At 42.9% G+C, this 26,982-nt stretch overlaps 1 protein-coding gene and 2 long non-coding RNA genes across 7 annotated transcripts; 2 read left to right on the top strand and 1 right to left on the bottom strand.

The window, feature by feature from the left end:
- Positions 1-633: 633 nt before the first annotated feature.
- Positions 634-17,977, bottom strand: LOC147655814 (uncharacterized). Its single transcript, XR_015275804.1, has 4 exons — positions 14,146-17,977; positions 5,923-6,096; positions 1,729-1,842; positions 634-936 (listed from the first exon to the last, which is right to left on the bottom strand). It is a non-coding gene; the product is annotated as an uncharacterized LOC147655814 (long non-coding RNA).
- LOC147655815 (uncharacterized) lies at positions 930-4,141 on the top strand. Its single transcript, XR_015275803.1, has 2 exons — positions 930-1,021; positions 1,883-4,141. It is a non-coding gene; the product is annotated as an uncharacterized LOC147655815 (long non-coding RNA).
- SLC25A38 (solute carrier family 25 member 38) lies at positions 16,740-26,514 on the top strand. Of its 5 annotated transcripts, none has more exons than XM_086848903.1 (7): positions 16,740-17,129; positions 19,055-19,176; positions 19,772-19,856; positions 20,358-20,537; positions 20,973-21,141; positions 21,734-21,900; positions 22,809-26,514. In XM_086848903.1, exons 1-7 carry the CDS (start codon positions 17,055-17,057, stop codon positions 22,929-22,931), a joined length of 921 nt encoding a protein of 306 aa, XP_086705029.1. In that variant the 5' UTR covers positions 16,740-17,054; the 3' UTR covers positions 22,932-26,514. The 5 variants fall into 5 exon arrangements, with proteins under 5 accessions (XP_086705029.1, XP_086705036.1, XP_023801367.1 ...); XM_086848910.1 differs by having other exon boundaries at positions 16,948-17,129; positions 21,791-21,900; XM_023945599.2 differs by lacking the exon at positions 16,740-17,129 and adding an exon at positions 17,855-18,097.
- The last annotated feature ends 468 nt before the right edge of the window (positions 26,515-26,982 follow it).

The raw sequence follows: 26,982 nt of genomic DNA, 5'->3' as shown, positions 1-26,982 counted from the left end.
TCACTCATCCCAGGGAAGAACTGGAAGTGCTGACAGCTCACTGTGCTCACTGTGACACACCACTTCACCACAACCATCAGCCTTAGGACCCAAAGGAGAAGGGAAAGAGGGAGCATAATGCCAGGAAAATGGATAGAAACTATGTGTGTTGAAAAAATTTAGCAGATTTAAACTGATAGCAATAGGAGCCTTGAGAATGCCATTGCACTCACAATAAATTCTCAGCCCTACCCATACACTGTGCCCCCTCTTTGTCTGTCAACAAGATTTTAAGCATAATGTCTCTCTACAGCCCAGAACCAGGGGAATATGAGGGTTTAAAATATTGGGATGTTCATTACTCAAGAGCCCTTCTTGGCCCCTGACCTGAGCATCCTGCTCAGGGTTGCACTGTGAGTGCAGCACAACTGGGATGCTGCAAAGCACATTGCCAGGCACCACTGGGGCACAAAGGGAAGTTCCCTCTGGGCTGGAGCCTGGCAGGAGGCTGTGCAGTGGGATGTGTTGTGAGAAACAGACACCACGTCCAGTTGGCTGCTGTACCAATAGCATGGACAATACCACAAGGAATGTGGTCCTGGAAACACCCCCAGGTACTGCCCCTGCCTCAAATGTCAAGGGAGATTAAAATACCTTCTCCCCAAAGGCAGAGCTGTGCTGTCTTCAGGCAGGCTGACCTTGGTGGGATTTTGGGGGTGGAGAGTATCTTCCAGGTTGCCTGAGCTGTTGCTTGTGGATTGGTTAGCAAGTTGCAAGGCCAACATCTTCATATAACTTCAGTTCTGGCATTTCTGCCAATTACATTTTGTGGTTTTTACTGTGTTATGTTTTATCTAGAAAATGTAATATCCCCAACAGGTACACAGCAATGTAATTAAGGTCAAACCATGGGCCTCCAACATCAGCCAAACCATGCAAGTGATGTCAGCCAGGGACCTGTGGAAATAATCAGAGAAATGACTCCTGGATAGGTGTTAGCCAGGGACAGCAAAGATACCCTGCTGGAAATAAAGTTTAAAGGGTAAGGAATTATAAAGTGCCAGAGCAGTGGATTTTCAAAACTCACCTTTTTCTCTGACAAGTACCAGTAGACCCATCCTACCCATTCTTTAAAAACAGTTGTAAAGCACTCTGCACTGTTTTCAGGACAATATCAAAAGGCTGATTTCTCCCCACACTCTGAAAGTAGGATTATTTGACTGCCAAAATTGTTATTTTTTAACTTGCAGAAAGATAATTTCTGGCAGATGGTACTAAGGAAACGTTCTCATTGTGTGAGAACCATGAGATTCAAAAAGTTGAATGAAAGCTTCCTCGATGCCAGTGATAGTCTGATACTATCAGAGCAGCACTGCCCTGTCTGCAGCTGTGCTGTTGTTTAGAGGACATCAAAATCAAAATTTGTCTCCCATGTCCTCATGGGGATGATGATGGGTTGTGTCCCTCCATCCCCACCTCCCTTAGCCTTACAAAGAAGGCACAGATAGACCAGTAGAAGCTTCCCCACTGGGACCTGCACATGCCAAGCTGGTTTGCTGCTGACCTGTAAAACATGGGCAGAACCCAGACAGACATGGCCACCCTCACCCTGGTGGGCACCCACTCCTGGGCCACCAATACTCAGCACAGTACCTCTGATGTAGCTCTTTGCAGGCAAAATCCTTGAGAAGGGGGGTCAGGACTTCCCATACATAACAGCAGGAGAGGCTGTCCCCAGGCAATGCTTACCTCCAGGTAGAAAGAACCTCCTAGCAACAGGGTTTTCCTGAAGGTAGTCATTAACCTCTTCCTCCTGTGCTGCCCAGAATTTAAGTGGAACCAAGCACAGAGCAGGCTGTTACCCTAAAAAAGAAATGAGGTTTGCCAAATTTTATCCACACAGGTTTTATCTGGAGACTTCAATTAAAGAGAAACCAAGCCAAGATGACTCACTGAGTTCCTCAGCAGGTGACCCCAGGAGACAGAAAAGGCTTTCTGCTGAATTCTGACATGAGCGATAAGCTGACATAAGAGTGCTATTCATAATCATGGTGTGCACTTGTAGTGCAACACAGACAGTTGAAAATATGAAACCAATACCACCTGAAAGACAACTACCACATCAACCATATCTCTGCTCTCCATCTTCAACCTCTGTTCACACTGGTATTGAAGATAGCTCAGGAATAAAAAATGCTGAGGAAGCTGCTGAAAAGACTTTGATTCTGGTCCATACATGATGGAAAACATCTCTTGTTTCTCCAAGCTAAAACAAAAAAGACATTGCATCCCTTGTAAACAGAGAGACTTTTCCTGGGAAGGGCTATGTACAGTGTGCTGCTTTCTCAACTGGCAGGGACACAATGATTTTACAGGAACAAATCAAGAGTAAAGGATGTATGTGCAGAGACACTGTGGGTAAAGAGGGGAAAACACCCTGTACTTTTTATTCCATCTCCCTCTGAGTGGCCTTCCAAATTTGAAAACTCATTTCTCTCAATATCTGGGGAGACCAGAGGTATTTCAACACCACTGATATCTCCACCTGCTCTGTGGCCAGGCTGCCAGGTCAGCTCGGGGAGGCAGGGTTTTTCACAGCATCACTGGCAAGTTCAAGTTTTGTGGACTAAAGCACTTGGTAAAGAAATGTCTAGCCTGAAGGATCAAAATGCTGTTCTCCCCAGTACACTCTTTGCCATGGAGGAAAGCCTGATGCTGGTGATTTCCTACAAAAAGAGGCTGTCTTTGTTCTCAAGAGTTTCACTGGAGTTCTCTGCAGGGCCAATGGGGAACAGTAGTGGCCTGGGTGGGGGGTACCTGCTCCATCCCATAGGAGCTCTGCGGTGCAGAGCTGCCCTTCGTGGCTCAGCAGCATGGCACACACCATAGCCATGACTGCACTGACCCCTGCTGGACACTTTTCCCCCTTAATTTCTCCAAAATCCTGATCTATTTTCTGTCAGCTGGGTAGAGGCCCCTCTGGAGGTGCATCCCTGCCACATCGGCGCTCTGTTCCTCCCATGCTGTCCTGCAGCAGAGCCCACTCGGCAGCTTTTGGGGCAGATGTGTGCACTAGCTGCTCAAACACGGACACACACAAAAATCACAGATATCATTTCTGTGCCTCACTTTTGAGAGAAAACCCAGCAGAGAGAGCCTCATCCCTTCATGTCACTATTCTGCAGAGATGCAAGAAGACAACTGAGCTCTGGTGTCTTTCCAGCCACCAGTGGGAGATGCATTTATTCCGCATTAAAAAGGTGGGGATGCAGAAATTAGCCAGAGTAAGGAAGAGAGAAGTTATGTCTAGGGATGAAGATGTTTCATCCTGAGGGCTGGTGAAGGGAAGAGCCACAGAAAGCTGAAGGTTTGCACAGTTTGCATGGCTCAAACAGATATCACAAATTAAGAGAAACATTTATTCCCACATTAGAAATACCATGGAAGGGATAAGGGCATTGGAACAGTTTAGTGTTTAGGCTCACTCATGCCTTGGTGATGCCATTGTGTTCCTGAGCTCCAGCTGTCACACAGATATGGTGCTGTCCTGCCCTGGAGAGGTGGCAGAGGTTCAGCCAGGTCTCCTGCAGAGGTGTCCTCCTCCCCTGGGATAGGTGATGTCCCTGCGAGTTGCAGGGTGTGCCTGAATTACAAGACCCAAGAAAGACGGGAAGAAGCCTTTGGCCGGGCAATCACATCCCTTCCTTCACAGGCTCATCCAGGCAGGAGGAATGGCTGCAGAGCCACACTCCAGCAAGCTGCTGTTCAAAATGCTGAATAAAGCAATGCCTTTCCTCCCTCCTTCCCTCCTCCCCCACCCCTCTCTCTGCAGCTGAGCACACGCTGGGGCACTGTGGTGCTGGGGACACCGAGCTGTGCAGGGATGCTGGTGCAAGATGTGCATGGGGACAGAGACAGATGCAGACACTGGGAGAGAGGAGAGTGGAAATGCTGCCTGCCTTGCAGTGAGCATGGACAAAAGACCCCAGGAAACCACCCAGCATTGCTCTTTGCTCTCAGCCCAGTTGAATACCTGAGCATTAGGGAACAAGACCCGTTTCCTCTAGTCCTTGTTGAATAAGGAAAGGCACTGCCTCTTGGCAGCTGGTTTGCAAACATTTCTTGCTCCACAGATCTCTTTACCTTGCTGAGTGCTGCAGCCAAGGCAGGTGCTGACTCAAACACCAAGTACAATCAATATTTTGCAATGTCCTGGCAGTCTATCTTAGGCCAGGGCTGTGTCCTTCCTTCCTTCTGTCCCTCCTCACATTCTGCACATGCATTCACACCCTCTCTGAACTCAGGCATGTAGAAGATCACAGGAACTGCAAATCTTCCAAGCCTGCCAAGTGAAGAAAGGGATGAATATCCTGACAATACAAACCTACATGCATATTGCACATTCCTTAATGTTAGTGGGAAGTCTGCCTGGATATCATGAAACACAAACCTTAAAAAGTTTTGGATTTTAGAAAACTTTTTAAAAAGTTTTAATTGGGACCTGGCATTACTGGAATTTCTAACTAAAACAGAGGGACCATGCTGAAACCAAGGGCAAATGGAGAGGTCTTATCAAGGCTAGAAGATGTGGATGCTGACTCAGTTTGGCTTAAGAAAGAAAATAGAAAACCTGATAAAGACAATAGTAAATCAAAAAAGCTCACTAAAACAAGAAACTAAGAGCCCAGACAGATACCCATCTGGCCCATTTGTCATCTTGCCCTGAAAGACAGGAAGGTCAAAACAAAGAAGAGATGTATTCCTTTCTCCCTTTCAGGACCCCTACTCATAATAAGACCACTGACTTATTTCAAAGAACAAACCATGCATGCTTAATTGCCTTTTTCCTCATTAGCATGAGAAGCAGAGAGTGGGTGGTAACTGAGTTATGAATATATATTTGTATTCAATACTTTTGTAAATAAAAGCCTGGAATCATCTGTACTCAGGGCTGTGTGCATATTAGGGATGACCCAGCATGGGTCCAGCGCTGATTAAACATACCCTTTCTAATTAAAACAATCAGAGAGTCTTTGTCCTTCATTGTTAAATATTGATACTAGATCATATCCATATTTTGACAAATCAATCGGAGCGTGGTGAGGAAAATCTGTTTGCTGGGGTGACACAGCAGACACTGCTGTTTGCTTGGCAGTAGTTTTCTCTTGCATAGAGCTCATCTGACGTGGCAAGTCTGACCCAGCTGCTGACACCAGCGTTGCACTGGCTGCACTGACTGCTGGAAAGCACAGCAGACCTGCAGGGACAGCTGGTGGCCACTGGACAAGAGCAGTGTGGGGTCAGAATGAGGCCCCAGCACACACACACACGTCAGCAGAGGCTGTAGGAACCCAAATCAGTGCTATTCGGAGGCGGGGATTTCTGTGAGCTGTCTCTGCACATTTTGCCATTTCAGCCAAGTCAGCAGAAACACAGATTTACCTAGAAGCACATTGCTCAGAAGTCATGTGTCAAAATGACTCACTACAGTAGCAGCTTTGCTTTGCCCAGTATTACTTGCTGCCTTTAAGGGACATTAACATTTAAGGTATTTTAACCAAATATGAGCAGCAGCCCACACATTACATTTAAACTTGACATATTCAGACTAAGGTTATAATTACCTTTCAATTTCACAAACTATATTTACATCTGGACAGAATACCTAAAGTAATTTATATTTTTTTCTGTCATGATCCTTTCTGGATCCTCTTTTGCCAGAGACAATAATTTTCATGCTGCTTCATAACTGGTATACATATCTATGCATATATAATAAGTATTTTCAAGGGGCTGAAAATAAAACTGGATTATCCTGGACATGATACAAGTAACTTGGAGAGTTGGGCTTGGGGAGTTTTGTATATGCTAATGTAGGCCCATCCCTGAGGAGGAGCATCCTTCAGCTAAGAGAAGAGTGGGACACAAATACCCTTCATTAACCTTTCTTTTTCCTCTCCTTAAAGTTTTTCCTGCTTCTGATGTCCAGGTGTAGCTGGATGTTACCACAGCAGAAAGAGGCAGAGCTGTGCTGCTGGCTGGCAGGGTTCCTCCAGAAGGCACCGAGTCAGTCCCATCCTCATCCCCAGACTGCATGCATCGGCCTGAACAAGTGACCTGAGGGCCAGAGATTTTGAAAAGAAGATTTAATAAGTTTGTCTCCATGCTGCCTTCAGAAAGAGGCTTCAGCATAATGCCAGAAAAAGCCAGATATGGACTAGTTTCTTACTCAAGAATACTGTTTTGGGACAAGAGACTGTTAAAGCAGCAGCCCTGCAGCTCATTCAGACCTGCATTGATTTCTTGAACCTTTGCCCTCAATTCTAACACCTGACTACTTACATTCTTAAAGTACTTTAGGGTTTTGTATACAATCCCCAACAGGTTTCAGAAATTCAAAGACAAAAAGAAAAATAAACCACAAAAATTTACACGTCATATTCCCTAAGTTTTTCAACTTAAACACTTTGTTAAAAGAACTCTGAATAACCTCAAAAAAGCCCCTGAAGATTTTAAAATTCAAATTTCAACCCAAATTCTGCTTATTACGGCTAAAAATAAAGCAATCAAATAACTTTAATTTGTGTTTTTTAAGCATCCCTTAGCTTATTATTATTGCCCTAGAAAAGATAAATTCACTTTCATTTGTTGCAGCTACAAATAAAGGAAGTAAGAGAGCAAAGTAAACAAAAGGATAGGAAAAACCCTTCTGAAAAAATAAATAAAAACGTAAGCTGATTGAACTAAACCTGCAACAGTTTCCTACGGCAGGGGTTTGGGGGTTTTATCTGTTTGGTTTTTAAGGTTTTGTGGGATTTTTTTTTTTAAGTATTAGCATTTGAAGCCAATGGAGAATTTAATTTAAGCCTCTCAATTATTCTTTGAGAACAATAATTGAACATGACATCAATGAGAGAGCGAGCTTATTTATACTCCTTTGGGATAATTTTAAACCAGAAAGTGCTGCATAATATTCTGGCTTTTAGTTTGCAGGAAATGGTAAGAACTGCATTTTCCTGTCAGGCAAATGGTGTTCTGCAAGGGGGCACAGGGAAAGGAGAGTGTGATGCTGTGCAGTCTTCCCCCATTCAGCCTGAAAGCTACCTACCAGGTTTCAGTATTCATATAATCATTATATTAGAATACATTTTTATCTTCCCCCAGAAAAAAAAAAAAACACAGAAAACAACATGCTTTTCAGATAAAAAAACCCCAAATCTTGCTTAAAAGTAATGAAGACTGAAAGTCTGCTAACTCTGTGTTGTAGCCCCTGTCCTATCATTTCAAATTTTCCATGCATAAAGCATCACAAAAATGTTGGAAAAGGTACTGTCATGAGAGGGAAGAGTGAGAAGGAAATATTACCTCTTCTTATGCACACTAAGGATTTTTAAGTTCCTTAAAAATATGTTCACACTCTCTCCCTCTCTCCTTCTACCTTAGTAAGTATTTAAATTATTCCTTTCAACACAGAACTTCAGCTGGATGAACTGAAATGACCTACATGAGTATTCTACGTATAGTTGGCTACAGTAGAAAAGACAAGTGTCTTGCCATGTAAACACCTTTATAAAAAGGCAATTGTTTAAATGGAATATTTCTGCCTTCATTTTGAGAAATAACTTATCTATTTCATACACATGGAAAAGAAGATTAGTGGTTGACATCCTAATAAAAATGACTGTTGCTTCCACCCTGAAATGCTGTGTTATTTTTCTTTGAAGGTACATTCCTTACCCCACCCCTCAACTATTTGCCAATTTACCTAGCTGCTTTCTCCAGAAAGCTGATTTAAACAAATTCAAAGAACACTGGAATTAACTGAAGAAAGCAAATTACTTGTATTATTATTAAGCCTTCAAAATAGATTGAAAACTGTAGCTCTGTACCTTTGTCAGATGGTCTAATATTTATATCTTGGTTTACCAATGATATTTTTTCCCCAAATCTGCGTATGTCAATGAAGCAGAGCCCCTTTTGGCAGGCTCCTAGCACCTGCTTGGAAAGTGAAAACCATCTCCTAGGAGTGACCACATTAGCATATCTAGGTCCTTCATTTTTGGTAACTTAAGCTAATACATTCAGGTTTTTTTTTAGACTAGAACTACTCAGCCAGCCAATTAGAGTTCCTCAGCTGGAAGCCTTTTCTAGTAGGCTGAGGGGCCATGCAGATGGGCTTCCTACAGTCCTTGAATCTTCCCTGCAATTCTCTGTCACCCTATAGCCTACTGTATTTATAGCCGCACACTAGAAGTGATGTGTTCAGAAATTAGGAAGTGGCTCTGCAAAAATACAGATCCCCTAAAAATCTATTTATGCTACACCCAAACTCACTATTACCTTGATCTCAAGTATTTTCTGTATGCATTTTCAGACACATAAATTTCATTTTCATAAAGAGCTAAGATAACAGAGCTGTACACATTCCAAATGTAATTTCAAATTAAGAAAGACACTTACTGGACAGCTAGCAATATACTGACAAAAAAAAAAATTAAGTTTGCCTTCTAAAATTCTTCATAATACCTTTCTTGTCCATCTCTGCTGCTCAGAAAATAAAATAATAGCTCATAGAACATTGACAGGAGGAGAAAATTGAATTTAAAGAGATTTAAAGATTTGAGAACTAGGCCTGAACATGCAGTGAAAACAAAAGGCTTGACTTCTTCCAATCTGTGTCTGTGTTCCAATGATCAGGAAGGGTGGTTGAGCAATTAATTGATTAAGCAATCTTACATGAGGTTAGTATAAACTGATACACCATCAGGAAAACTTCTCTGGCTTCTGTGGAGCGCTTGATAACTCCTGAATAATAATGATTCTTGTTATCTAATGCTGGAACTAGACATATTCTGCTGCAGGGAAGAACTGATAAAGATATTTTCCTCTTAGGGAGAGTAATGACATTATAAGAAAACACAGAGTCCTATGATTTTCCTGACCCAGAAATCACATAGAAGGAAAGTTTATTTCAGCCCATCTCTCTTATTCAACAATTAAAATTTCCTGCTTTGTTTCTTAGCCATGTTATACTCCTTTCTGGGGACAGGCCTCTTTTTATGTTGTTTGCAAACTTGCATGCTGCTGTGCAATTCTGTTGCATGTCCCCATCTCCCAAATGAAATTCATGCCTTAAATTATTTTCTTACAACTTCCTGTGAGTAGGTTCATTCCTTAGCATGGGAACTGCAGCAATCAATTTTGCTTCTTCAGAAATTTAATACTTTGGAGACCCTCCTTCATGTTTTTGCCACCAGGGACTAAAAGGCCATGTAAATATTTGATGAATATTGGTTTGGACTGTATTATGCACTCTATATATTTTTATTAATCTTTAAAAGTAGATCATATTTCAGCTTCCAAAGAAAATCTTTAATTTATTCTTTTATTCTGTAGGTTAAATCTCAGTAATACTGAAGTCAGTGGCAGAGCACACATCAGTTTTACTGAGGCCATAATTTTTTCTTGATATTCATACCATTGAAAAGACCTCAAAAAAACAATTGTTTTAAACTTCTCTATCCTGCAAAATGCTTCCTTTTTCTTCTTTAAATTTTTCCTTTATATATATATATATATATATATAAATATAGACAGAGAAGAAAAAATTGACTCCTATTAAAAATTATTAATAAAGTATTTTCTCGTCATTGATCTTACAACTTAAACTCTTGTGAAATAAAAATTCCTCTGGTTTTTTTTCTTGCTATGTAAGATTCAGCAGGGCAAACACACATTACAAAGTAAATAATCTCCATCAGATGAAGTAAATTTTCTACAGACTACTTACTGATATGCACCAGGAAAATATATGAAAGATTATGTAACTGAACCAGTTTTTGGACAAGTTTGATGTCATTATTGAATGAGCTGCTCTGGGCTGGTGATGTATAGCAGTGACTTCAATTTGGAAAACTTTGAATTCTTGGTATCATTTTGATGATACCAACACTGAAGTATTTCATATACTTAGAGGAATAGCATAAAGAATATAGAAGTCAATAATGGAAACAATGGTTAAACTTTGCTAAGTCTTATGCTTATATTTATGGAGCAGTAATCAGTCCTCATTCAAAATTCATCACAGTTATCTTTATTCTGTATGGTATTACAGTAACTTTTTAATTATTGTTTCATTTATTTACACATAGAATTATAGATCCTTCTCTCTTCTCTCCCAGATGATGGAAGCCTGTGTCCCTCTCCTAGGCTGTTTGCCAGTTTTTCAGTGGTAACTATCAGATTTATTTCGTCACATATGAGAAACTGCAATCAGGAAAACTTACTCTAGGTGTCTACAAAAACAGAGTCTTTATAGTTAAGTAGATTTCATAAACACCTCAGTTCAGAACAGGATATAATTACTAGTTAAGATACACTTCCTAATGACAGTCTAGTCATATACTCATATATATAAAATATATGAATATATATATAAAAATATGAATATAAAATATATGAAAGTATATAGTCATATACTTTCTGATACTGCTTTTTTTTCTACTCAGTAGGGTTGGAATTTTTTTGTTGTTGTTGTTAACAGTATGTTTGTTGTAAACTGGGTTTTTTTTTCATTTTTTTCACTAAGAAAAGGACAAAAGCACTCTTATGTGCTACAAATAATATTTTAAGTACAATTCCACTATATATGTAGGTTCAGGATTCATCTTTTATATGGTCAATAATTGCATCTGTAGCACATAAGAGTTTGTATTCCACTGCTTTGATCACAACCCAAAAATTGATGTCAGTTTTCAGTTTCAGAGATAAAAGTTAAATAAATCTCCAGTTCCGTGTCTAAATGCAAATTTACATTTCACTATTAACCACATTATGAATCAGAAATAAATTAAATAAACTGATACAGGTTGTAAGTTAGATTATTGCTGAAACTAAAAACATACATAATTTATGTAAAAATAAACAAAGAATATATTTCAAGAAACGAAGAATATATTTAATCCACAGCTATGAGAAAATTCCAGGCTTTGTCATAATTTCACAAAATTAACAGAGAGCTAAAAACCCTTTGCTATCTCAGGTCTTCAGAAAATGGAGATTAATTAATTAATTAATTTATTAATTGCACTGTGAAGACAGTTAGCTGAACCCCATCCAAAACCATCAAATTCCATCTAATGAGAAGAATAATCCAGACATTATAATGCTTATTTCAAAAAACTTGGTAATAATGTTATGATAATTGGAAGCATTTGACTTTTGGTGATCCACATAATCTTCTTAATTACTTTCCTTTATTGTAAAATTAATTTCTCAAATTCTCTGTATATTATTAATCTTTGAAAATTAAAAAAAAAATACCAACAATAGCAAATAAACACCCTTTCAAAACAAAGTTTCCCACAAAATCCTAGTGAAATAGTGTGTTTCTGGTTCTTTTGCTTTTATATTTTATAGATGTATAATCTCAGATTTCTTGTCTGGTGATCAAATGCAAAATCTACCTAATAAATGAAAATAAACACTTATTGCTGTAAAGAGTAAAATAATGCTGATATCTAAAAAGTAGTCAAGACAAAGGAAATTCTATTTTTGACTCACAGTATGCCAAAGAAGTTCACACTGAAAAACAACAGTGTGCCCATGTGGCCCAGAAGGCCAATGCATCCTGGCCTGTATCAGCAATAGTGGGGCCAGCAGGACCAGAGCAGTGACTGCCCCCCATATTTGGCTCTGGTGAGGTCTCACCTTGAGTGCCATGTTCAGTTCTGGGCCCCTCACCACAAGGATGATATTAAGGTGCTAGAGCATGTCCAGAGAAGGGCAATGGAGCTTGGGGACATTCTGGAACACAAGTCCTTTGAAGAGAGCCTGAGGGAGCTGGGGTTGTTTAGCCCAGAGAGGCTAAGAGGGGACCATATCATGCTCCACAAGTACCTAGAAGGTAGACTGGTGGGAGTCAGTCTCTTGTCCCAGGCAGGAAGTGAGAGGACAAGAGGAAATGGCCTCAAGTCGTGCCTGGGGTGCCTTAGATTGGATATTAGGGGGAAAAAAACCTCATGGAAAGCATTGGAACAAACTGCCCGGGCTAGTGGTGGAGTCACCATCCTTGGAAGTGTTCAAAGAATGACTGGCTATGGCACTTAAGGACATGATTTAAAGACAAATATGGTAGCAGCGCAAGGCTGATGACTGTATTTGGTGATCTTGACGGTCTTTTCTTCTCTTATAGATTTTATGATTCTGTGACCTAGATAAGGTGCACATTTTTGAAAACATGATGTTGAATCAGGGTTTTTTTGTCTTTAATTTCATCAACTCGATCTCTTTTTCTTTAATTTTCTTCAATTTATAAGCCATTTACAAAATATTTGGAAACTCAAACAAAGTAAAGAATTAATTTAAACTTTGAGACTGGTGAAGGAAGGTTCAGTTGAATCTTCAAAAACATGAAAAAGTTTTGAACCCTGAAGAATGTCTATTAAAGTATAAATATATCATGCACACAGGCATGTATCAATAAAAACACATCTGGCAGTATTAAAATTTCATATCTAATTATTTGTTTCTGTAACATGTACTCATGAGCTACTCACTCTGTATAACATGCCCATGCCATTGCAACTAGCAGTCACAGTATTCACAACTAAAGGGTGATAAATTTAAAAAGAAATGGTGGCTTTGGACTGGGGAGCTTTGAATATAACTTTAAACTGAAAGTTGTCATTATACAAATGACAATTATTAAAAATGTTGGATAGTGTTCTCCAAGGCACTGTGATTCCAAAAGTGGAAATCCTGCGCTGCTCTCTGAAAGGCTGAATCACCCAGTTCAGTGCCTGGAGGTGTAAGCCTGATAACAACAACACTAATTGTGACCTCACCATGTAACACATCTAATCCTTGCCCAGTACTAGGGCAGTGTGCTTGGAGCTCTAATCTTTGTAGTCATCTGATCATTAACCCTAGGGGTAACCCTAAACCTAGGAGGAGGAGTTAAAGGCACCTTGGGCTGAGTCTGGTGCCAAGTAGAAAGGTAAGGAAGGAGCCCAGTTAAGACAGGTTTTTGATCCACTTTGAATGGCATTTCTACATGCAGTGAACTTGGAGCTCTAGGCTTTGTAGTTTTCTGAACCCTAACCCTAGGTATCATCCTAACCTTAGGTGGAGCAATGAAAAGAGCCTAGGTCAGAGTAAGGTGCCAACAAAAAGTTACGGAGAGACCTATTTTATGGCAGTTTTCAGTTTGGCATGTCTATTGTAGCTGCACAGTCCCTGCAGCTCTGGTCTTCGTGGTTTTCTTAACCCTAACCCTTGGCATAACCCTAACCCTAGGTGGAGCAGTGAGTGAAAAGAGCCTTGGGATGAGTCAGGTGCCAAACAAAAATTTATGGAGAGAGCTATTTTGTTGAAGTCTTCTTTTCAGTTTGGCAGGTCTATTGTAGCTGCACAGTCCCCAGAGTTCTGGGCTTTGTGGTTTTCTGAACCCTAAGCCTAGGCGTAGCCCTAACCCTAGGCATAACCCTAACCCTTGGTGCAGCAGTGAAAAGAGACTTGGTCAGAGTAGGGTGCAAAAAACACCTTATGGCTAGTGCTATTTTGTTGCAGTTTTCTTTTCAGTTTGGCAGGTTTGTTGTAGCTGCACAGTCCCCAGAGTTCTGGTCTTTGTGGTTTTCTGAACCCTAAGCCTGGGCGTAACCTTAACCCTAGGTGGGCCAGTAAAAAGAGCGTTGGGCTGAGCCTGGTGCCCAGCAAAAAGATATATGGAGCTCCTGATTGTGGCAGTCTTGTATTTAGTTTTGTCACTTCTATTGTAGCTGCACAGTCCCTGGAGCTCTGGGATTTGTGATTTTCTGAACCGTGATCATAGGTGCAACCCAACCCTAAGCCTAGGTGTAACTGTCACCGTAATTGGAGCAGGCAAAAGAGCCTTGGGCTGAGTCAGGTGCTGGGCAAAAATTTAGAGAGAGAGCTATTTTGAGGCAGTTTTCTTTTCAGTTTGGCACATCTATTGTAGCTGTATAGTCCCTGGAGCTCTGGACTTCATGGTTTTCTGAACCCTAACCCTTGGCATAACCCCAACCCTTGGCATAACTCTAAGCCTAGGTGGAGCAGTGAAAAGATCCTTGGTCTAACCCAACTCTGTGTCTGAAAGAGTGCACGAAAACTGTCTTTATATCATGCATTTTTAGGAAGCAGGCATACCTTTTCATATATAGGTCAGCAACATTCATCCTGGCTTATGCTGCAATGCCAAATTGACAGTTAGTCCTTACTGTAGCAGTGCACTGTCCTAAAAGAGCTTTTCTCTGTGTGACCTGTGTTGCATTAAAGGTGTATGAGATTCGAAGCCAGTGAGTTCAGCCTCTGTAGTTAACACCTACAGAACGGAAACATCATCTTTATCTTCTGTGTGATCACAAAATTTTGAACAGTTATATTCTTCAGTGGAAGAGATCTTCAATTTCCTCCATGTCTTTGAGGTGTTCCTGTCTCCCACCTCTCCCACCTGCGTGACCTATCCCACCTGCTCTCCCTGCTCTGCAGTTCCGGTGTCTAGGAGAGAGAATGTAGCAGTGTCTCTCTTCTGCTCCACAAACTTTTGGTGAAGATGACTGAGGGGGATGGTCCAAGGCTGCCAATAGCCAGCGATAGCAAAGGGCCCCATCTTTGCTTTAATATTTCATTTTTCCTTGGAAGGCACCTTCCCCCTGTACCCACACAAGAATAGACAGGAAAACCTGAGGGAAATGATCACAGAATCATAGCCATTTTGGTTGGAAAAGGCATTTAAGATCATTGAGCCCAACTGTAATCCTAACACTGCAAAGTACCTTTCTTCCCAGAACACACACACTGCAGGATGCTCTCACAGACTAATACTAAAATAAAGCCTGGAACAGCTCTGAAGTCGCACCAACTCCACCACATACCTACTGCAACCTCATACAGACACAACACAGTTTCCACCCCAGAGCCATCTCCAACATTCCCCACAACACATGATACATGGGAAAGAGTAGCACTGCTTAGCAACAGGCAACATCTGAAGTTTAGAACTTCAATTTAAGTGTGTTATCTGTTTAAATAATGCTGTTCCTCAATACAGCTTGGTGCCATTACTGAAATGCAGTCTAGTCATATCACCTTTTTGCTCATTTTTGGACAAACAGCATTTCATTGGGCACCAGTCTACAGATGTGCTACTAGAGATCCCCATGTGGAATGGTCTGTTGTCTTTCTCAAACCCTTTGGATGTCCACCTTCATTCACCATCTCTCCAAAGGCAGAGGGATAAATTTCTGGGAACCAAGAAAATCTGCAACTATTGCATATGTGGCAGTGGATGGCTTTCCTTGGCAGTGGTGGGCAGTGTGACATTAGGGCAAAGTTTTATGTGTGAGTCAAGCCATGACAGCCGAGCTCTGCTGGGTATTAACTCTTACAATATCTGAAACTAGGAATTAAAACCAGAAACAAACTCTTCTGTTACAGGCAGTGTTACTGGCAGTTGCTGGCACTGCCCTTATACAGGGTTAAAATGGCACACATAACTCTGTTGGTGCTAAAGCGGCAAAGAATACAACCAGGATTTATTCAATGTGGAAAAAGATGTGTTCACCAAATGGGAATTTAGCAGTTCCGTGCCTCTCATCTTTCATCTCCTAAATAAAGACAGGCTATGAGAGTACAGGGACAGCGACATGAAGGGACGCGGCACCCTCTGCTGGGCATTCCTGCAGAACTGAGGCACATCCCTGCAGAGATGTGTGTGGTCAGCGGTGCTGTTTCACCTCCTCATTCATCATGAGGCTTATTATAAGGAGGAAAACGCTTCCACAGCAAGATAAGAACCTGGAGACTGCTGTTGCTGTCAGAGTTTCATGCTGGATGAACTCCTTATTGGGATGCATACCATTTGGTCAATATTGTTGCAGCCCTTTTTACTTCGGAAAACAACAAAAATTGTTTGTTGATTGTTTGATTATTGCTCCACCCAAATATATGGAGGGAGAGGATCTAGCCACACCATCCCCAGCTCCATACAGAAACAATTCAAATGCATCACTTGAGTTTGTTTGCCTTACTGGAGTTAAACTTCCTCCTCTAAACAATCTACTCACCCAGCCCCATCAGAACAGCCAGAAACACAGCAAAAGAAATAGCCAATGGGGCTCTTTCAAAATGACATGTATATCCCAGACAGCCTCCTTACATAATCAATTGTATAACAGATGATGATGCATTGGCTTTACATGGAAACTTTTGGGTAGCAAAGGGGCTGCAGGGCTGCCTTATGTGACAAGTTGCCAGAACCTGCCCCTGTGGTGGTAGGAGCCAGTTCCAGCCAGTTCCAAGATGGCCCTGCTGCTGGCCAAAGCTGAGATCATTGGTGATACTGGTCGTTCCTCCGTGCAACAGCAGCTGTGAGAGAGTGAGAATATGTGAGAGAAATGCCCTGCAGAGTCCACAGTCAGTGAAGATGGAAGGGAAGGAGGAGCTCCAGGCAGTGGAGCAGAGATTCCCATGCAGCCTGTGATGATGCAAGTTGTCCCTGTGTTGGTGCACAGTGGAGCGAGATGTGAGGCAGGGAAAGAAGCACCAGGAGGGAAGGGGACGAGCTGTTCTTCTTTTCCATGGGTCAGCAGGCAAAGTCAGTTAATGAAATAAAGGGCACCCAAGGAGGGAACTGATTAACAAGAGAGGAGCTTGCCAAAGGGGAGTATGTAATGAAGTGCTTTTGCTAGCCTATGTGTTTTATGTATCTTTTTAGAGAAGTATGTTTTCTCTTTCTTCAGGGGCTGCCAGGAGGCAAAGCAAGCACAAGAGAGGAAATGGTTTGTGCATAATGGCTACTGCTGCACACAGGGTTTTCCTTCTAGGAACACCTGGAGCATGACGTTCTGGACGTGTCATTCCTTACTTGGCTAAGGCACAGCAAGCAGGCAATTCTTAGAAAAGCAGCTTGCAGAAGCCATAACTTGCTCCTCCCAGCTCCTCCAGTTTTGTTGTTGATAAGCAGTGTCTGGCTCTGCAGGCACAGTGAAGTCACTGTCTCAGGGCTAGCACAGGTCTAGTATTGAAACACTTAATTTTGGTGCCTCACTTCCTTGATGCTCTGGAAAGCCAGCCTTCCTCTGCTCTGGGCCCAGGATGTGGATGAGCAAGTGGAAACACTAGTGATAGAGGTAAGGACGTGTCGGTGTGCATCTCAGGTTTCTGAACAACATGGTATCCATAGGAAGCTGGCTTTGTGGGGAAGTGGGAGGTGTGAACTGAGGGAAGACATGAAAGCTGTAAATTATGAACTGACCCTTTCCACGGCCCATGTCTGACAGAGCAGGCTGAGGTGCAGTGCTGGATACAGCACTCAGTGCTGCAATACAGAGTATGGTTGCTGGAACTGGGTACAATTCTGGTGAGCCAAACTTCAGGCCATGGAGCTGTTGGAGAAAATCCAGATGAGGCCACAAAGCTGATCAGGGGACTGGAGCACCTGCTCTATGAAGACAGGCTGAAAGCATTGAGGCTTTTCAGCCTGGAGAAGAATAGGTTGTGTGGAGATCCCACAGCAGCCTTCCAGTATCTGAAGGGGGCCTACAGGGAAGAGAGGGACTCTTCATCAGGAACTGCAGTAATAGGACAGGGAGCAGTGAGCATAAATTGAAAAGAGTAAATTAAGGTTAGATATTAGGAAGACTTTTTTTTTTTCCTTTGAGGGTGGCGGGACACTGGAACAGGTTGCCACAGAAGCTGTCGATGCAGTCCACTGCACCCCTGGCAGTGGTTAAAGCCACACTGGATGGAGCCTTGAGCAATCCGGGCTAGCAGTAGCTGTCCCTCCCTGTAGCAGAGGGGCTGGACCAAGACGAACTTCAAGGATCCATTTCATCCCCTTAACGTTCTACGATACGTTGAACGTCCAAAAGCCGTGACAAACACGCGATCCGGGGGCAGAGATGGCTGGAGAGGAGCCGGCTGGGGGCGGTGGCCGCGGCTCGGCCCCGTCAGGGCAGCCGCGGCCTCTCTGTGCCACGGCGGGCGAAGAGTTACGGGAGCCGGGCGGGGCGGCGCTCTGCAGCGGGGCTGGGCCTCGCCCCTCCCGCCGAGTTCTGGGGCTGCGGGCGGCGTTGGGATGCCGGGCCGAGAGGCGGAGGTATGACCGGGCCGGGCCGGGCCGGGCCCTCCTCGCTCGCTGTGCCGAGGAGAGGCCGGGAGCAGCGCCCCGGTGGGAGGCGAGGGGGACTCGCCGCGCCCTCCGCGCCCTTGCCCTGCTGCGTTGTGTTCCGCGGCCCTGGGGCAGCGGGGGGACGGGGGGACAAGTGCAGCCCCGTGACGGTGGGTCCGGGCGTACTGGGGGGAGCACTGCTGGTTTAGAGTGTGCCTCACACTGCTTCTAATCTGTCCGTGCTTTCTAATCTGTCGTGATTCTGCTGCGCCGAGGAGCGCAGAAACTCGTTCTCCATTAGCAAACGCCGTTATGTGTTTATAATAATAATAATAAACAAAAAATCTCGAAATGCTAGAAAATCTTCACCCTGCCGTGGGCTTTGTGCCTCCTGCCTTGTTTCTCCCCGAGAAGTGGCGGCAGCGGCAGCCGCTGTGGATAGGAAAGGCAGCCTCAGCTGAGCAGGCCGTGCGGGGCTTGGAGCGCCTTTGGGCCGGGTTTGTGTGTGGGCAGCGTTCCTCGCCCGCGCCCCTGGCAGGACCGTGGTGTGCAGGGCTGGAAGTGCTGCCAGCGGAGCTGGGTGGGATTGCGGCAAAGGTACAGGTAGGTGGTGGGAAAGAGAATGCCTATTTCCTTTGTCGTGGCAAAGGGTAACCAAATGGCTGCTTGTACATTTGATGTTCAGAAAACTCTTACCAACCACCGAATTTCGAGGAGATTCTGGAACAATCTCCCAGAAAAAGCAGAGGGACCAAAAACCACAAATAAAACTTGATCAGTCTCACAAAAAGTCTGGAAGAGCATCCTGTGCCCTAAGCAGCTGTCCTTAGCATCTGGGTTCAGCTCACCTTCCTTCCTGTAACGTACGACCTATCAGCTGAAATATTTCCTTTTATACCATTCTTAATTAAATAGCCATTTAAAGTTCTGTTTTTCCTCTTTCAGATGCATCCAGTCCTGAAGGCCTTTGTGTGTGGCTCCATCAGTGGCACTTGTTCCACGCTCCTCTTCCAGCCCCTTGACCTGCTGAAAACCCGCCTGCAAACTCTGCAGCCTGCTGTGAATGGGTGAGAGGAGGGGGATGTGTCTGCCTGGGGGGGCTTGGAGGTGCTCTGCCATAGGCTTCTGCCTTATTTGCTGGCTGGGGCTTGGAGTCCAGAGTTGTAATTTGGGAAATCAGTCTTTCTAAAATAGGAGGTATGTTTTTATATTATGGAGAAGGATTGTTATTTTGCTCCAGAAGAGCTAAAATGTCTGTGGTTGTGAATGCTACTGGAATAACTTGTAACCTCAACATTTGTCCTCATCTGAGAGACTGGTGTTGCTGGAGTGGCTACCAACCTCTGCCTGAAAAAAATTCTGGATGATTGTTAGAGAATTTTTCATGTGTGCAGCTTGGTCTAGTCAACCTGCAATCTGCTGCTGCTGCTTACAAAGGGAATGGGCAACTAAAAATGCTAATGGGTTACAAGTTGTGAGATACAGAAGGTGATGGAGAGGCCCTGGAAGGTGTGACCAACAATAGCAGACTGATAAGGATGAGCACCTTGGAGGTGCTGAGTTAATGCACAGAGATATGAGTGAAAAGGGTGGTTGTGGAGTACATCTGACAAGGAGCAGGAGCAGGTAATTTCTTCAGTTCCTCCCTTGTCTTTCTTTCAGGTCTGGTCGTGCTGGGATGGTAACGCTGCTCTTTAGGGTTGTTCGTACTGAGAGTATTCTGGGGCTCTGGAAAGGTGTCTCTCCAGTAAGTGGCTAGTTTTACTCTGATTTGTAAAAATAAGTAGATAAAATCAACTTTTATTTTTAAACTGTTTATTGCTAATTATGTCTGCCTGAATTTAAGTAGCTAGTTCTTGCACAATTATTAGTGAAACCACATGATTTAGATTAAATCCTATTTTAAGGAGATAATGTTCACTGATTTGGTTGTGGCAGTCCTGAGCAGCTGAATGCTTTTGCAAATGTGGCATGACAACTGAAGGAACTTCATTTTGGTTTAGAATGTCCTGTTCCTAGAAAACTGCCATTGAGGAATGCATTAAATCCTGGCATTATTTGAATTGTTTGTCTGTCAGTGCCATAAATTATTTCTACCTTAACTTCTTCCCTGGGCATGTCAGCTTTAGCGATATTTTTGTCTTCTACAAAGCTTCCTGTCAAGTTGAACAGTTTCAGAAATGTTCTGTAGTATATTTTGTCTTATGTAAGCTTTTTCTTTCTTCATCTGCTTCTGTTTCTCTTGAAGTCCTTTGCAAGATGTATTCCTGGGGTTGGGATTTACTTCAGCACTTTGTACGTGATGAAGCAAAAGTTTTTTGTGGACCGTTCGCCCACAGCCCTGGAGTCTGTCTTTCTGGGTGCCACTGCTCGTGCAGTTTCTGGGATTTGCATGTTGCCAGTGACTGTAGTGAAGACCCGATATGAGGTATGACTTTCCAATTAGTTCCCTATTAATGGTGGCATACACCTTCCTTGTGATGCAAAATAAATCCTTCTGCCTGGAGAAGGTTGCTGCCACTTGGGTACAGCCAGGAATGTAATCCTGATTTCATCTCAGTTCACACATTGTGCAGGAAATGGTATTTAGGCAAGAAGATGAAATAGAATTCACCGTAAGATTTATAAGTTTCAGTTGTATATGATATTTGTGTAGCATCTTTCGTATGTTGCCTTCCTGAAGGATTCTTTTAAAGGCTGAGGTAGGTGAAACCCAGTTTTTGCCTTGGGTTGTCCTCTGTGTTGCCATCTTGGGAATCACATTAAGTTCACACTACTGTTTGTTTGGATATTATATCCTCAGGGTGTGTATAGGGCTCCTCAACCTGTGGCTGGCATGACTGACCTTTGTCTGCTCTTGCAGAGTGGAAGATTTGGCTATGGGAGTGTGTATGGAGCCCTGAAGAGTATCTATCAGACTGAAGGGGTTCGTGGCATGTTCAGTGGGCTCACGGCAACGCTGCTGCGGGATGCGCCCTTCTCTGGCATCTACCTGATGTTCTACACACAGACCAAAAACCTCACACCTCAGGGTGAGGCTGAATGTTGGAGGCTGGAGTGGAAAATGTGTCCCTTCTCACATCTTGCCCTGCAGCTGACAGCCTGCATGCTCTGCTTGTTGCTCTCCACCTCAGAAGTTAAATTAGTCTCCTGTAGGTCTTTGGGTCACACACTCACATTTATCTGTGGAGAACTGTAGACTTACAGCTGAGATCAGTCCAGAAGTGGAGACTGGCCCTAAATTGATTGATTCATGAAGACTGATGTGAAAGTTGGTTAGTGAACTGTCGTCTTAAGCACTGCTTGCTGCTTCTGAGCATACTGCTCAGTTTCCACGAAACTTGGGCTCCTCTGATATTAGAACTCACTGGGGCAACATTTGTACAGTATTTTCTTTTCTGATTTTCTGTCAAATTTAGTTGCCCATCAAGTGAGGCTTTTCAATAGTACTAACTTTTGACTAGTAGCCACTTTTCCCCTTGAAAGGTTTCTCTAGCTGCATGCATTTTAGCTTCTCTAGGCTCTGATGTTGATTTAATCATTCAATAACTTTCACTTTGTCAAGCAGCATGAGTGTTCCTGGCCTAAATGGTGTCTGAGTGCATTCCCTTTGCTCTGTTGCAGACCAGCTGGATCCAGTGCTCATGCCCTTGCTGAATTTTGGCTGTGGGATCTTTGCAGGAATCTTGGCCTCTCTGGCAACACAACCTGCTGATGTCATCAAGACACACATGCAGCTGTCGCCCCAAAAGTACCACAGGACAAGCCAGGCCATTGCCTTTATCTACAAGGTGAGGTGAATCCCTTCTGATATGCACAACCACATCCTCAATTCTGATCCCCTTCCTCAAAGCACAGCTGTAGTGGGGAAGTTGTTGCCTTTTAAAGGAGGTGAACAAGTGTCAATGCTTCATCTGCTCTTGCAGTTGGACAATTCAGTGTTGGCATTTTCAAGATGATGAAGGGGATCATGGGGTGATAGACCAAGACTATAGTGTGCAGTGCAAAATGCTGGATTCAGATACAAACCAGCTACAAAATAATTATTTGCTCTTTAGACATCAGAAGGTAAATTAAGGCTCAGGTCTATCCCAGGAATGGGATGGAGAAGTAGTCAAAGCCCACCATTCCTTTCCTGCTGTCAGAAGGGCAGATCTTGGCAGATTCATTCTGTTTTCCACATTGAACTCTGTTCCTAAGCAATAATCTGTTTATTTGTGCATGCATTTTTATGTACCTTTTTTCCTCAAAATTATTTTGTTTAAATTTTAAAAAATTTTAATTTAATTTTTTTTTTTACTTCAGTACTTAGAAATGTCAGGTTTTTACAGAATAACTAAGAAGCTTTTGTAAAGATGAAGCTTTAAAACAAAGACTAGTCATTTTCCTGTACTGTCTTGAAATGATTACACCCTTGCCTTCTCTTTGTTGGACTTGAGTGTCGCTTTCCCCATCTGTTGTCTCCATCCTGGCTTTCCTTTTTCCACTCACTACTGTTCTTGCTTTCCTGGGTAGCCCTGCAATAGTGCAGTGCTACAGGTTCTTCTTAAACACTAAATGCTTCTTTCAGCCCAGGTCTTTCAGAGACTGATCTGGGTCTGAGCTGAAATACATCTTGTGCTGTTCTGTGTAATAAATGATGAGAAATTAAACCCCTCTAGGCAGATTGGGATGAATTGCAGTTTATTTCCTGTTACAGGATTTCGGGCTGGTTGGCTTTTTCCGAGGCGGTGTGCCCCGAGTCCTCAGGCGCACCCTGATGGCAGCAATGGCATGGACGGTGTATGAACAGATGATGGAAAAAATGGGCTTGAAGTCCTGACTGAGCTGCACCAGAAAGGACCAACTTCACTCCTTCTCCTGTTTGCTGCGATCAGCTGGCACTGAGAAGTTCCCAGTTCCACAGAGGAATAAGCCTTCCTCAGCCAGGAGGAAGAAAGCTCTTCTGAGACGGGATTAGGCCTTTTGGCAAGTAGAGGAAAGGAAGGATTGGATCTTGGAGTTGTTTGATCAATGCATTCCAGAAGGACTGCACTAGCAGAGTGCCATGGGAAATGGCAGGGTTTTCACAGCCTGGTTACTATGCTGAGAAGCCCCTTTTGAAAATAACTGTCCTCACCACCTTTATGCAATGGGATAGTATTAAAGCACAAGTGTTTGAGGAGAAAACAGTGATGGCAGAATCTGCCAGCCTGTTTCTTGCTGTTGTGGCCAGAAAGGCCACAGTGACCACCATCTGATGTAGATCCTCCTTCCTCATATGCTTTATTCTGATAGGGCCCTGGTGGGAAACTGGATGTGTCTCTTAATGCTTATATTGCAGGAGTGGGTGGAAGAGAAATGAAGTGCAGAGGAAAAGCTACAAACTTGGTCTCTGCCATCACTTTTGTACTGTGAGTGATAGCAGAGAAGGTAACTGGAACAGCCTTGCTGTGTTACGTGTTATTATGTGATAGAGCATCTTAACACTCTTGAGATGTCCCTCTGCCTCTACAGCAGAGTTTGCACAGGAATTAAGAAGCATAAGGCACTTTAGAATTGATTGCTACCAAAGTTCTACTTGTTCTCTGAAAAAAAAAAGAAAAATACTGCTGGTCTAACTATGGAAGGAGCACTCAAGTGGGTTTTGTTGGGGTTTTTTATGCAGTTGTCATAGAGGCTTACTTGCTTCCTATCCCTTATTTATTAATCCCTGATCAACGCTGTGTGAACTGGTCCTTAGATGTAGCTTTTAGGGTCATGGCTCATAATGCATAAATGTGTAATGGAAACAAATACAGATAACTGGCACTTCAGATTTCCCCTAAAGCATTGCTGGTTGCATGTGGAGTATGTTTTGATTTGGAAAGAAAAGCTTGCTATTTCTGTAAGCTTTCTCCAAAGTTTGAGCCCTATGGGTGTTTGGTAGTGACCTTTAAATCCCTTAGGGCTCTGCACAGACCCTTCACATTTTCCTGGCTGATTCTTTTCTCTTATCAGGTAGTCATGTTCGAGTATGCCAGAGTTTAAATACACTTTTCATCCTCTGTGCCTTCTTACTCTTTCCTACTGTGTTACTCAGACCTCACAGTGTGTGCAAGGTACAGCCTGCTCCCCTCTTCACTTGTGCCTCTGTGATGGGTTTGGTCCCTTGCAGCTCTGTTAGCATAGCCATGAAGCTGGCGTGGAAGTGTGCATCCTGTTCTGTAGTGTGCCTTGCAGAAAACTTAGCTTTGGCTTTTATTTTCTTAAATATCTAGGGATATTGCAATTCACTTTAGAACCAGGGCACCTCTCTCTAAATACGAAGATAGGACGCTGTAGCTGTGTGAACAACCAGTGCTACCTACCTGTTGATCATAAATTTTAGAATGTATTTTGGACAATCACTGCCTGCCCAGGCAACTTCCCGAGCACAAGAGCAGAGGAGGTTTGGGTTGTTAAAGGTGCTCTTTACCAGATTTCAACTCCAAGAAGGCTTGATGACTGATGTAAAAGTTGAATGAAATGTAAGAGGACAGGCTGGAGGCTTGGAAAGTGCTGCTTGTTTTCAGACTCAGCCCATCTGTGAGGGGAGGCTGGTGCTCTGCAGTGCAGGAGTCGCCAAGAATGGTGGTAGAGGGTTCTGTGTGAACATGTCTACATGCTAGCAATAGAGCCCTGCATCAGGTTAGGCATGTGGCACATTATTTGCTAAGTCCTAAACCTGAACACCTATTCCTTTCTTTTGCTGTTCCTTCTGCCCTTAGAGAGCAGAACTTGAGAGTGCATGAAACCATGGTAACCGCACATCCTGCTTGTTTGCTATCCTGAGCACTACTGGCACAGAGCTGGAGAACCAAGTCTAGGATTGCTGACCTGGCAGAATAAGGTGGCAATTAGATGAGTTACCTCATTTGTTCTTTATTCCCCTATGTATGGAATCAAACCAATGTTGTGCTGGGATCCTGAATTTATTTGGGGCTTTATAAATCTGGCATGTGAGTTGGATCTGTTGATCATCCTGGGCTGTGGTAGCCAAGGGCAGTGTGTGGGGACACCTGCAACGTGCTTCACACATTCTTTGTTCTGGATTTAACAGTGGCAAAGCAATGTGCAACTTGTGCAGACAGAAACTTAAACTCTTAAAATGAGGCAGGCAAGCAAAGAATGTGAGGTAATCTGAATTTAAGTAAGGTCCTCACCAAAACCTGAATTTCAGGAACACTTTGGTAGCTTTTATGTCCATGTACTCCTACCTGGTCAAGTAACAAAGGAAGAAGTATAGAATTTATTCCTATGTGCTAATGTTTTAAGGTCTTCTGTGGAGTTGTTTGTTTGTTTGTTTGAAATCTGGAATTAAGCCTAAAGCTTTTTCTTTGGGAAAGTTTTTCCATTTGGCTTTGGTTCTTTGTTACTGGAGTAGAGTGAAAAACTGCATGGCTTTTGGCTTGTGGATTAACCTGGGCTCCTATGAGTTTAAGAAAGAGAGAATCTAAACTGCACTGTGTTTCATCTACCATTGGTGCTGCAAATCCAAAAGCTTATCTACCTGTGACTTGTGAAGAATGAATTCAGTGGTGCAAGCTTGTTCCATGTTTCTCTTTGTTATTTATTTTTTCAGGTGCCATATATGGGGGAAGGGAAAGCCTGAAGTTCTGCTTCACTCTGTTCTGAAAGCTTTATCACATGGTCAGGCATAAGACTATTTCTTAGCTCTGATCTTTACTGTCCTTCACCCTTTTCCCCTCTTCAAAAACATTCTGTTTCTGAAGTGATTTATTGAAGTTACTCCTTGATAGCTATAGCAAATCAAGACAATCAAGTGCATGAACTTGAAGTTTAGATATATTCCTCTTGAGGTTTAATGCTTCTACTTAACAACAAATTGTCACCATTCAGCCTAAAGGTAAACTAAATCAAATAAAAGATCTGGACAGAGTTGCTTAATCACCTACCTGCATCATGCCAGCAATTCAACACAAGCAATCTTGCCAGATAATCATTTCCAAAGCCATCTTTTCTTGGATTCCAGAGGCATTGGTGTGCTCCCTCTGTGCACTTTGGGATCACAGTTGGATCCCTCTTGGGCTGACCTCTGTTGCTGGCAATGCACAGTTAGTGATTGTGCACTGTCACTGCTTATCCCTGCAGCTGTGGCTAAGAACACAGTTGGCTGGCATGTTGAGACAGGCAGTGTGTAAGTGAATTGTAAGGAGACAAGAGAAATAGTCTGATTATTCATGCTTTAGAAACTTTGTTTCCACTCTTCCTGTGTGATGATTTGTTTGGGGTTTGTTTTTTTTTTTTCTCAATGTCTTAAATGGAACTGGAGCTTTGGAACATTACATAGCTTTGAGCATTGTGAGTGCTTATGTGTCTATATAAAATATTTATTTGAAAAGGTGTATTATATGTTTCTATTAAAAACTGGTTGCTAAAATGAAGGATGTAATCTCTTCAGCGTTTCTTTAAAAAAACCCAAACAAACAAGCCCCAAACTGATGAAATGCACAAGGGATTGGATGGAATAGAGGCTTAAGAAGGCAAAACGAGTTTCTGAAGAGGACAGGACTGTTGCATGTGTTCAGAGCCCATAAAAGGGACGGAATATTCTCTTTTTTGGTGGTGTATAATATGCACAAGTTGTGCTAGTACAACCTAAATCAACTTCTCTTAAAAGGAAAAAACACATAGCACTGGGGAATATTGTGTTTTACACAGCTTCTTCTGCCTGCCTGCTGTGTGTAAAGACAGATGGCTGTTGAATTCTGTACTAGCTGGCTAAATACCTGCCTTCAGGTCATTGGGGTTTTAAGCTCTCTGTTTTCAGTCTCCTGCTGATCAGGTTTTTGCTGCTGAGGCAGTCTGATCTCAGCAGGGGACCAGAAATTGTACCTGGGACACAATTGTCT

Source organism: Cyanistes caeruleus, chromosome 1, assembly GCF_971803275.1.
Source record: "Cyanistes caeruleus chromosome 1, bCyaCae1.hap1.1, whole genome shotgun sequence".
Taxonomy (NCBI): Eukaryota; Metazoa; Chordata; class Aves; order Passeriformes; family Paridae; genus Cyanistes; species Cyanistes caeruleus.
Note: the sequence above shows the minus strand (reverse complement) of the source record. Positions and strands in the feature narration are given on the sequence as shown.